The sequence below is a fragment of the Pectinophora gossypiella genome, chromosome 18, assembly GCF_024362695.1.
Source record: "Pectinophora gossypiella chromosome 18, ilPecGoss1.1, whole genome shotgun sequence".
NCBI lineage: Eukaryota > Metazoa > Arthropoda > Insecta > Lepidoptera > Gelechiidae > Pectinophora > Pectinophora gossypiella.
Window position 1 is genome coordinate 2040112 of NC_065421.1, and position 13205 is coordinate 2053316.

Genomic DNA, 13205 nt, shown 5'->3' on the forward strand with positions numbered 1-13205 from the left:
TATATCAAAAATTAAGGATCACACACCTGTCCAAAAAACTAAAAAGGTAATTAATTTTGAACAAGCATTAATTCAATTAAAAAACAAAAACTTAGCAGAATTACTATATTGTGATGACCCCACAGATGCAGTTAATCGTCTGATATTTTACATAACTGAAACACTTAAAGATAATACAGAGATCATAAACATTCCTTCTAAACTCCGTACAATAAAGCCGTGGATTACACCAGGAGTCTTACGATGTATTAGGAACCGAAACAAATTACAGAAAAAGACACGAAATGATCCATTTAATGAAATAGTTAAAATGACATATATTAGATATAGGAAATACTGTAACAAAATTATAAAGCATGTAAAAAGAAAATATGATAGGGAAGTATTAGCAAAATCTGTTAAAAACAATAAACAGCTATGGAAGAATATTAAAAACATTACATACACTACTAAAAATAAAAATACAATTACTGAATTAACAAATCTAAAATCATCCCCTACAGAGTCAGCTGATTATATAAATGAATACTTTTCCAGTATTGGTATACAACTCGCACTACAATCTCAACCTGAGGCACGTGAACTACAAGAATATCTTGACAGTTTACCAGCTCAGTCGAACTCTTTTGTTCTTCTGCATACTGACATCGATGAGGTTCATTCTATATTGATGAACCTTAAATCAGAGAGTGCACCAGGTCATGATTGCATCCCTACATCTTTCCTAAAGATCGCAAAATCTGAAGTCGTGCCAATAATCGCCCATATCGCAAATCTGTGCTTTGACAAAGGTACCTTCCCAACTCCACTTAAGCAATCTGTAATAACGCCAGTGCATAAGGGCGGGGACAGAAAAGATATCAGTAATTACAGACCAATCTCTGTATTGCCTGCGATCTCCAAAATTTTAGAAAAACTACTAAATAAACGACTTCTTAAATATTTAGACAAATTTCAACTCCTTTCAAATTGCCAATTTGGATTTCGCCAAGGAAAATCGACAGAAGATGCAGTATCCGCGCTATCTAGTTTAGTCATTGAGCAACTTGACAAAGGTAAAAAGTGTTTGGCGGTATTGTTGGATCTTAAGAAAGCATTCGATACCGTTTCTCTCCCCGTCCTTATACATAAGCTAAATATGATTGGATTGAGAGGAACCCCGTTAGACCTATTTACAGACTACTTGTCTGGTAGAAGACAGAAAGTAAAACTGGAAAATGTCACTAGTGAATACGTGGAGGTGTCGTACGGCGTGCCGCAGGGGAGCGTTCTTGGACCCACTTTATTTTTAATATATATCAATGATTTGTGCAATATGCAAGTCCAGAATGCAAAAATTTTCTCGTACGCTGATGACACCGCCGTCGTGTTCACTGGGGACTCCTGGGACCTAGTCAGAGCCGAAGCGGAGTTTGGCTTAAAACGGATAAATAAGTGGTTACATAATAATATTCTGACTCTAAATGCCACCAAAACAAACTATATCTGTTTTAGTATCTACAATAATACACAACCTGCAGACAACTTCAATATTCAACTACATAGTTGTAACAATAATAATGACCTACTAGGTACTCAAAAATGTATGTGCCCCCGATTACAAAAAGTTACACACACAAAATATTTGGGCATATTTCTGGATCAGCGACTATCCTGGTATCCTCATCTTGAACATGTCATGGTAAGAATAAGAAAATTGAGTTTTATTTTTAAAACGTTGCGACATGTGATCCCAGGAACGGTCGCGGTACCAGGGAAAAATCATCCTAGAGATCTCCTTAAAGAAATCTATGTGGCCTTAGTACAATCGATTATAACATACTGCATTACAATATGGGGTGGAGCGACAAAAACAAAGTTTCTTGAGGTTGAACGTGCGCAACGTGGACTAATCAAGGTCATGTATTTCAAGAAAAGGAGATTCTCTACTGAAAGACTATATATTCTGTCTGGATTACTGTCAGTAAGGAAACTGTATGTTCTTCACTCAGTATTAAACTTACATAAAAAAATAAAATACTATCCTCTCAGCACAACAAAAAGAAGGAAAGAGGATCCTGTAAAAGTTCCTAGCACAAACACTGCTTTTGCTAAAAGGCAATTTAATAAAAGTGTCGCCGTGATATACAATAGGCTCAATACTTACTTGGAAATTTATCCCAAAAATTACTATTATTGCAAGGAGAAAATAACCACGTGGCTTGAGGCCAAAACCTACGATGAGATCGAATCCTTACTTCAATAATAGTAGGTGATGGATTAAACACACACGCACGCACGCACACACACACACACACACACACACACACACACACACACACACACACAGTAGTAATTAGATAAGATAAAAAAATACACTTTGTAAATAAAATGTAAACTCAGATTATTAGATATAACTGGGAGTGAAGAGCGATGCCTCCTAACACAGACTTTGTAGTCTAAAAGGAGTCATCATCATGCAAAATAATATTGTAACTCTGTTTTAATTAATAAAGACATTTTTCATTTTCATTTTCATTTTTCATGTAATAAAACATTAAATAAAATAAAAGTTAGGGAATTAGATTGTTACATAAGCCTTAATGTAAGACAATGTAATCGTTTAGGTAGATAACTAAATTATACTGATAATTAATTTACAAAATACTTATTACTTTATACGCAACAAACATAATATATATTTTACTTTATAAAGAAATATACTATTAAAAATATGCTATTATTATTAGAAATATGCTATTATGTTACAGTATAAATTTTATTCTATGTATCGGGGAACACTGACGCAGAGAGAGTTCAATAGCAGTTCGCATAATGAACATATAAACAGCCTATATACGTCCCACTGCTGGGCACAGGCCTCCCCTCCATCAACCGGAAGGGCACGCTGCTCCATTGCGGGTTGGTGGAGGTGTTTTGTAGCTAATAGCCGGGACCAACAGCTTAACGTGCTCTCCAAACCATGGAATCAATTTACTTTTTTCTGACAATCTGGCGATTCAACGCTGCGATGTCCTTACCAAACAAAAGTTTCACGAAATGATTTCGACATTGTTCCCATCGGGAATTGATCCCGGACCTCCAGATCGTGATCCTAACGTTCTAACCACAGAGACTGCTCGCATATTGAAGGAGGTAGAAAATCTAGCGGTTCGTAGATGATGTGGATGGAGTCTATCCTGTGCTGTGTCGTCTGGTGGTGGAAAAATTAAGGTTAACATAGACTCAAACTTGGTTTTTAGCTTGTTCTAACCGAAAATCAACCTATAAACTTCTAGTTTATGGTCAATATTTCTAACCATTCAATTTGTTCAAGACCTCCGAACTAAACAACCTTAAAACGATACATACACGATACACGAGTTACGATAGATTATATGAATTAAGTAGCTAGACTATGACGTTGATTTTCAGCTGCAGCCGGTTGATCCATTTGCGTCAAATTTAAAATAAGCCAGTGATAAGCCACGTCGAAGAAAAAGTTATCAAAACCTCCATTCATGTTTCATATCGAATGCATGGGAACTAAACTATAAAAAGAACGTCGGCGTGTTTACTGAACACAGTGACACCGTTGGGTAACAATAGACAATGGGATAATGAGGATTGTTGGAATCTTACTGTGCCAATGTGGTCTTACACCAGTGCCGTGTTTATCGAAACTTACAAGTCTACACGTTAACAAGCTATAAGTTACTCACATGGAGGAGCTCGTTGGCGCAGCGGTAAACGCGCTCGGTCTGCGATTGTTGAAGTTAAGCAATTTTCGGAAAGGCCGGTCATAGGATAGGTGACCACAAAAAGTTTTCATGTCGAGTTCCTACGTGCTTCGAAAGGCACGTTAAGCCGTTGGTCCCGGCTGCATTAGCAGTCGTTAATAACCATCAATCCGCACTGGGCCCGCGTGATGGTTTACGGCCCGATCTCCCTATCCATCCATAGGGAAGGCCCGTGCCCCAGCAGTGGGGACGTTAATGGGCTGGTGATGAAGTTAGAAGCAAACAAATGTCAATATTGCAGTAGTTTTAGGCGGGAATCCCCATCGGGAATCGAACCCGGAACTCCAAATCGTGAGCCTAACGCTCTAACCACTAGACCACGTAGGCCACTTTATTTATTACTTTGCAAGAAACTGATTGGACTTTTGCACCTTATCGTACATCGCAAGATGAACTTAGTACCCACGCCTCACCGAGCTTTACCCATCTTAATATTGTACTTTGTTACTCATCTTCTTGTTTAACTGGTTGCCTGGAAGAAATTGCTGCTTAGCAATAAGGCCACCAGATTGTACTGTATCTATCATCCATTTGTGTAGTTTTGTATGTTGTGTGCAATACTTTATTGCACACAACATACAAATGTAAGGAAATGTAATTTAAATCAAATCAAATATAAGTATATTTGATTTGATTTAAATTACATTTCCTGTCAAATTATTCTGGTAGCAAGAATTAGTATGGTCCTGTTAATTATATATACGTAGCTACTTGACTCACTTAGCATTTGGTCGTCAAACAGCATTTTTTAGGATATGCACAAAATTTGACTTTTTGCGAATTCACATATTTATGGTCAATAATCTACTCGCTAACAACACAAAAAGTAATGTTTGACTTTGCTTTAGGCAAATTAGGGAAATACCAGAATGACAGAAGAATTACTTCCTTGTTGAAGCAATGAAGAATGTTAACTAATTTTGATTATTAGCACACAAGCGGTCACGTGTTTTCAAAACTTTGAGTGCCTATAAAATCAAAACTACTAAGTATTTTTGACTACAACATTTTTTTTTTCACATAACTTATTGTAGATTTGCCGCAGATGGCATTAACTACTTGGCCGGACAAATGGGGAGCGCTGAAGGCTCTCACCCGGTAATTGACTACAACAAAAACTAGTGTATTTGTATACATACAGGCTTTACTGAGACAACATTTCAAGCGATTTGGCACACCTAGTAACATTCTTCATTAGCACCGTTTGCGAATACTTGGGTTTGGGATCTACAGGCATAGGCATATAAAAAAAAAACAAAAACCTCCAGAAAGAAGATTTGAAAGTTTTGTTCACTCTCTTCTTCACTAACTTTTAATGCATAAAATGAAATTTTGCGGAACGTGGACTTTTCTACGGAACCCAGTTTGCGAATCGCTACTGCAGAGAAATAAGGCCGGCAATGAGAGACTTTCCAGGCTAAGTTCCCCAAAAACAATATAGATGGCGCTGTACAGATTTTCCTTCGTTTAACCTTCTAATTTCACGGATAACAGACATGCATCTCTTATCTTTGTTTTTACTTTAATATACTGTTAGGCTGAATTGTTCGTCGACAGTTATAGGACATTTTTCTATAAATGGCAACACAAGAATGGGGTTGTCAAATCGTACACGCTCTCTTGCGTTGGGGACCTTGTCGACATCGGACGTGTTTACCAAGTTAAGTGTTATTTTCTTGATACCAGAATAAATAAGTGTGATTACTGTTCTTCCGTATTTTTACTACAATACTTTATTGCACTTAACAACTAGTTACATCACAAACAAGAAATGGACGTTTACAAGGGTGGACTTATCTCTAAGAGAGATCTCTTCCAGCCAACCCAGAGGTAGTATTAGAGTAACTGCGGAAGAATAAAAAGAGGTGCAATATATTAAATACATTATAATAATTATATCTACATATAAAACCATTTAAAAAATATATATATACACAAACATATGCCTAAGCCTCTATAAATATATACACATATAAAATATACTATACCTACATACATACCTATTATATATATAACAATATACTTAGACTACGAATTCTCTATGGATAAAAAGTGCTCTTTGACTCTCTTCTTAAAAAATAGGTAAGAGGAACTCTCCTGAACTACCCTCGAAGTTTTTAGGTATAAAGAAAGAAAGAAAGAAAATTTATTCAGTACAACAAACAAGTAACAATTATAAATAAGGTCCTGGCTCCTAAACTAGTCTCTTTCTTTCTTTCTATAAATGATGACCTTTTTATTACACCCAGGCACAATTACATCTACCACCCGTAATTATTCTGATCAAAATAAAGAGAAGCAAATAACAAGGAACAATTATTTTTATGCTTCTGCCTTTATATTGTATTTTGGACATGTTCCGGATAGGTTTTATCTCCAAATCTTGAATACGTAAAACTACCGACTCGTATCGGAAGAGTAATTTTAATAAATATTATCTTAATAAACTAGGTAGGTTAGGTTAGGCCGGTCATGGGATGGGTGACCACAAAAAAAAGTTTTCATCTCGAGCTCCTCCGTGCTCCGGAAGGCACGTTAAGCCGTTGGTCCCGGCTGCATTAGCAGTCGTTAATAACCATCAATCCGCACTGGGCCCGCGTGATGGTTTAAGGCCCGATCTGCCTATCCGTTCATAGGGAAGGCCCGTGCCCCAGCAGTGGGGACGTTAATGGGCTGATGATGATGATGATCTTAATAAATAACACCAAGAAGTAATATAAATAAAAATATAAGTATAAAAGCTCATGTGAAGCTTACTTTATGTACATACATACATACATAAACTCACGCCCGTAATCCCTAATGGGGTGGGCAGAGCCACAAGTAATCAAAGACAACTTGCAGCCACTGTTGATACGATGTCGTAAGCTGGATATGATGAACCTTATGGTGATAAGGGATCAGCCTATCGCCCATAACATTAGTCCATCATGTTAGATGACACAATCCCTCTGTCGGTTTTTACGACATGCCCGGGAAGACAAGCAGCTGAACGTTTTCTATGTTTTTTATTTGCTCCCAGAACAGCATAGAAGCAACTTACTTTATGTAAAAAAGCTTAATGATTACCTAAATGATATTTTGGCAAGGATTAATTGGCCTTTGATAGACTGGAATGGAAAATGATATACCAACAAGAGCGTGGCTCTTAAATTGATGATGATTTTATTCCATGTGTTTGCTAAGCATTTCTTCACCAGCATTCAACTGGTACTCGAAGATCAAGGTCACGGGTGTACCCTCAAGCGAAACTGTTGCAGCATTGGCAAGGTTAATGACATTCTACTGCCACACATTCTAATCTTGACGATTTAACATGTACGGTCACGAGTACTAATATGTATACACTTTGATACCATGTCACATTAACTTTTTTGACACATTAAACCGTAAGTCTCATTAAACGTCAAATATGATAGTACGACAGGGTTCTAAAGTGGGTACATGATATTGCTCATGACTGTACGTCTATAACTGGGTTAAACACGTTTCAGATGTTTTTCTTGACACACCGAAAGCAGTAACGACCTCCGTGGTCCAGTGGTTGAGCGTTGCTCACGATCCGGAGGTCCCGGGTTCGATTCCTGGTGGGGACATATCACAAAAATTACTTTGTGGTCCCTAGTTTGGTAAGGACATTACTGGCTGATCTCCAGATTGTCCGAAAGTAAGCTGATCCGTGCTTCGGAAGGCACGTTAAGCCGTTGATCCCGGTTACTACTTACTGATGTAAGTAAGTAGTCGTTACAAGAGCCATGTCGGGGGCCTTTGGCGGCTCAATAGTAACCCTGACACCAGGGTTAATAGATAGAAGAACAATCCGGGTTGACATTTACACCACAAAATCGTGGTTTGTCTATTACGATGTTTTGTTAATAAAAATCACATTCAAAGTTTTTTTTTTTAAAACGCGACATCACGCGCTATTCAAAGGAGCTCCTCGCGATACATAATTTAAGCTGGTGTACGTTTAATTATTCAGATATGGAGGGATCGATGTTGGTGTGGTTTCCTGAGGGTGATAGGGTAGACAATAACTTTAATATACCTTATTAAAAAAGTATAGCTTATTATACACAGTAAGCAGTCAGTAAGTAGTAACCGGGACCAACGGCTTAACGTGCCTTCCGAAGCACGGATCATCTAACTTTTTAGACAATCAGGTGATTAGCCTGTAATGTCCTAACCAAACCAGGGTTCACAAAGTGATTTTTGTGATATGTCCCCACCGGGACATAGACCGTGTTCAGCTGCTTATCTTTCCGGGAATGTCGTAACAACCGACGAGGATGTCTTTCTAACATGTTTTGGATTACTATGGGCGATCAACTGATCACCTACCACCATACGATTCATCATATCTTTCCCCCACGAAGACCCTGTTGGCAACATCAAAGTCTCAATTATAAATTCTACTGTAATATATTTTCCTATGGCAATATTACAGTACTTTTACGCCACGGACTTTGCCGACGAGGCACGTTTCTTATATCTCGCTACTTATGTAAATATTTCCTAGTTTTTTATTACAATACAGTCCATTTAACATATCGAAGAGGTTTTATTTACCGGAGCGACCATCGCCTCCAACAGACCCTGATGGTTCTTAGGGACTTCGCATCAAAAGCAGCTGCAAATTGTCTTCTAATAGCTTGTGACCTTGTGGCCGCCCACACTGTTCCGGTCTTAAAGATACCTAAACATCCTTTTAAAGACATCAATAATCCAATATAGACGTCAAATATTATATCAAGCTAACAAGACGACATCCGGCGCGAACAAAGAACGAAAGAATGAGCCCACAGAGTCAAACTGGACACTCCATACAAAATTCGCGTCAGACAGAGTACTGCGGGGCGGAAGGCAAGAGGCAAACCACTGCCCTATTAATGGCCTCCGTGGTCCAGTGGTTGAGCGTTGTGCTCACGATCCGGAGCTCCCGGGTTCGAATCCCGGTGGGGACAAATTACAAAAAATCACTTTGTGATCCCTAGTTTGGTTAGGACAATACAGGCTGATCACCTGATTGTCCAAAAGTAAAATGATCCGTGCTTCGGATGGCACGTTAAGCCGTTGGTCCCGGTTATTACTTACTGATGTAAGTACGTAGTCGTTACGTGAGTCATGTCGCGGGCCTATGGCGGCTCAATAATAACCCTGACACCAGGGTTGATGGGGTTGGTAATCCACCCCACAACCCACACGATAGAAGAAGACTGCCCTATTTTTCTCTAAAAAAAGTAGCATGGAGAATGCTACACCGACAAGAGTGTGGCTTTTAAACTAGTGATGATGATGTCTTCTATTCAACCTAACAAAGGTCTCCACTTAATTTGAACCCGATCGGATAACTCTAACACTTTAAAATTTGTACTTGAAGTGCTCGGCCTTTACGACTACAAAAATTTGGTCCTTTTCAAGGTACCACCGTCGATTATTACTTCGAAATCGTAATTATGCTTCGGCGTTACGAGGGTATAGCGGAATACTACAGCATGGGAATAGTTGTACATATAAAAAAATAAAAAAATAGATTATTGTATATTGTATACTTATGGCAGCCCACGAGAGTTTATTTTTGAAAGGACAGTGTAATAATAAATTCCTTTGAAACTAGTCTTGCAAGTAATTCAAAGTCGAGGACACTGCTATTTACTGTTTAAAAATAATATGTGAATCATATTGCTGGGAGACGTTGAATAGTGATACATATATGTATTTCCCACCGGGGTAAGCAGAGACTATGGAATTCTATGTGCTTCGCCTGACACTTGTCTTCCTTCCTCCACATTCATCAATCGTTTCATACACGCACTCCGGTTCAGAGTAGATCATATTAAACCTAACCTAATTTAACTGTAACTTTGTAAATACACCGAGCAGCAGTGGAATTTATGAAATCATCTTAACACTAACGGCCTCCGTGGTCCCGTGGTTGAGCGTTGGGCTAACGATCCGGAGGTCCCGGGTTCGAATCCCGGTGGGGACATATCACAAAAATCACTTTGTGATCCCTAGTTTGGTTAGGACATTACAGGCTGATCACCTGATTGTCCAAAAAGTAAGATGATCCGTGCTTCGGAAGGCACGTTAAGCCGTTGGTCCCGGTTACTACTTACTTATGTAAGTAAGCAATCGTTACATGAGCCATGTCAGGGGCCTTTGGCGGCTCAATAGTAACCCTGACACCAGGGTTGATGAGGTTGGTACTCCACCTCACAACCCACACGATAGAAGATGAAGAAGATCTTAACATTAAATTGATACACACATAAACTCACGCCTATTTCCCACCGGGGTAAGCAGAGACTATGTAATAATAATATAAGGATACTTATAACAAAAATGGAGTACTTACCATATTTATTTTTTGATGGTCCATAATGTTAGAATGGAAACAATTTATGCTTTTTACACTACGTTCGGGACAATAAACAGGTAGAAGTCGTACACTGAAGTAAAAGTTCGAATCCCCGGTCGGGTACATGCAACTCGCCTAACTAAACTACATACACATACATACATAAACTCACGCCTATTTCTCACCGGGGTAAGCAGAGTCTATGGAATTCTATTTGCTACGATCCTGACACACTTCTCTTGCTTCCTCCACATTCATCAATTCTAACTAAAGTAACCAAGTAAATACCAGCTAGAAGGCCGATAGTTCGGAATTGTTAAAGGACTTTTGAATGTAAGGGGCTAACTGGCTACAATAGGCCTTTTGCAACAGTCACTGGGTTGCCCAACCGTCCTCTTAGCAAATCTCCTCTATGGCTATCTATGGATAAATATGTTAGTATGTATTTATTATTATTATTTATTAAGTACACTAGCAGCCGGGTTCGATTTCCGATGGGGACATTGTCGAAATCACTTTGTGAGACTGTCCTTTGTTTGGTAAGGACTTTTCAGGCTTGAATCACCTGATTGTCCGAAAAAGTAAGATGATTCCGTGCTTCGGAGGGCACGTTAAGCCGTTGGTCCCGGCTATTAGCCGTAAAAACACCTCCACCAACCCGCAGTGGAGCAGCGTGGTGGAGTATGCTCCATACCCCCTCCGGTTGATTGAGGGGAGGCCTGTGCCCAGCAGTGGGACGTATATAGGCAGTTTATGTAGCAGAAGCAGCATAAGCTGATGCGTGTACGTCACTGCACTTGGGTTTTTGTTTTTTTTATAATGCTCGTCAAGTCTATTCTTAAATGAGTTCACTGATGGTGCACTGATCACTGACCCTGGAAGTTATTCCATAAGTCCACTACGCGGTTGGGGAGAAAATGTTTTCTGGGGTTGCTTGCACATGGAGGCTTGTACAGTTTCAGTGAGTGCCCTCTTAAATTTGTGTTTTTGTTGAATTTAAATAGTTCCTTTAATGTTGTAGTGCCCTTGTAGTATTTTACAAATAATGTTTTTTTTTTTGTATTTATACAAATAATGGTGCTAATTCCTGTAAACACCGTTCAATTTTATTTTAAGTTATACCTGTCATTTTCTTAGCCGCCGAAAAGGAAAGGGACGGATGATTGACTGCTCTTTAGGAAGAATGAGTACTATTAAACACAACGACCAGTTCAATACAATTATTGATTATATTTCAATAAGATAACAATTTACAATTCAAATTCAAATTTTCAAAAATATCTTTATTCAATAGGTAGGTAGGTTCATCATATCCATCTTTGGACTTCGTATCAACAGTGGCTGCAAGTTGTCTTTGATTACTTGTGGCTCTGCCCACCCCATTAGGGATTACGGGCGTGAGTTTATGTATGTATGTATGTATGTCAATAGGTAACATAGTTACACTTTGAATCGTCAATTTTACATAACGAACGTCTCATCCGCCTAAAACTACTGCAGCTTCTCACAACCTGTACAGCCGGGGAAAAGAAGCTGCAAGAAAAACGTCGGCACAGGGCCTTAGACGTTCTTTAAAAAAATAAAAGTAAACATAAAATATTGGTATACAATTGAGTAATTTAGCTGCCTAATATCAGTTCTCAGACAGTTAATCCCATGCATTCATATCTTCTAAATAATCGCTAATAATCTTCTAAACAATCGTCTCTATGTGCGGTAAGAATTAGATCTGTCAAAGTACGTAAGCTAGTGTTGTGACGTCTGTGAGCATAGTGATGTATCAGTCGATATTAGGTCGCTCGATTCTTTTCTAGATCTAACATTACTTATTTAACATTTTTGATTTAGACCTCCACAGCAGCAACAGCCTCCGTGGTCTAGTGGTTAGAGCGTGAGGCTCACTATCTGAAGGTCAGGGTTCGATTCCCGATGGGGACATTGTCGAAATCAATTCGTGAGGCTTTCCTTTGTTTGGTAAGGACTTTTCAGGCTTGAATCACCCGATTTTCCGAAGAAGTAAGATGATTCCGTGCTTCGGAGGGCACGTTAAGAAACCCCCGAAAAACTAAACTATAATAAGTTGATATGATAATACCTATTCTATAATCATATTATTAAAAAAAATCTATAATTATTATAATTGAAGTGTGTCAAGATCGAAGCAAATGGAATTCTATAGTCTCTGCTTACCTTGGTGGGAAATAGGCGTGAATTTATGTATGTATAATTTTCATTTGGGTTTCAGCTGATAATCAGCGTTGTGCAATCAGCGATCAAATCAGCTCCTTCAATGTCGGAGTGTCACAACATCTTGCTGAGCTGACGTCCCTTTTTAGAGATAAGGTTTAAATTCATTATTTTGTTCACTATTCCATTCTGTGTACCACCTACTTATTTCTAAAATAAATTATTTTCTTTCTAATTGTATTATTATAGACGGCGATACAGCTCACCACCAGAAATCAGAATCATTTAATTTTATTCAACGTAATTATCATGGATAAACTTGTTGAAGGTCAATGTAACATTTTTGACCTATCACGCTGGTCTAACAGTAAGTTTGGTGAAGTGTGGTTACTTAGTTCGTCTTGCGATGGATGGACCTTTGATTTGAGTATCCCGATTGACATGTTCTCGTGAGCTTATGTTATGAACTCACCCTTTGAAGTCGAGGTGGCTGGATGCGAGAATCTCGGACAAGGAACCCCACAGCAGTCGGTGGAGTTGGCTCACCGGCGCGCCCCACCAGCTTGCATACCAGTATCTCACTGTTGAAGACATGATGCAGTTCACGCCTGGAACAAGGTAATTACCCCATTATTTTACATCCACAGTAATAGGCTAGATACCAACTAGCCAAATCAGTTACTTTTTAGTTTTTACTAAACGTTAAAACTCGAAATTACTATGGACTTTGTGTGACAGGCACACTGTGACGTCTAGAAAAACGTGTCAAAATATCGGACTTATTATTACGTTAAATAGATAAAAGACAATATTTTTTTCCGTTAGTTTTAGATCTGTCTTTATTTAGTAATCAGAATTTCACATTGTTTTAAGTTTAC

General features: G+C 38.6%; 1 protein-coding gene across 1 annotated transcript in view; it reads right to left on the reverse strand.

Annotated features, from left to right (window-relative positions):
* Window positions 1-13205, reverse strand: part of LOC126375307 (cell growth regulator with RING finger domain protein 1-like) — a 55492-nt gene that overhangs the window by 9687 nt on the left and 32600 nt on the right. The window contains exon 3 of the mRNA XM_050022248.1: window positions 12800-12935. Within this exon, the coding sequence (XP_049878205.1) occupies window positions 12800-12935 (136 nt within the window). The remainder of the gene's footprint in view (window positions 1-12799; window positions 12936-13205) is intronic.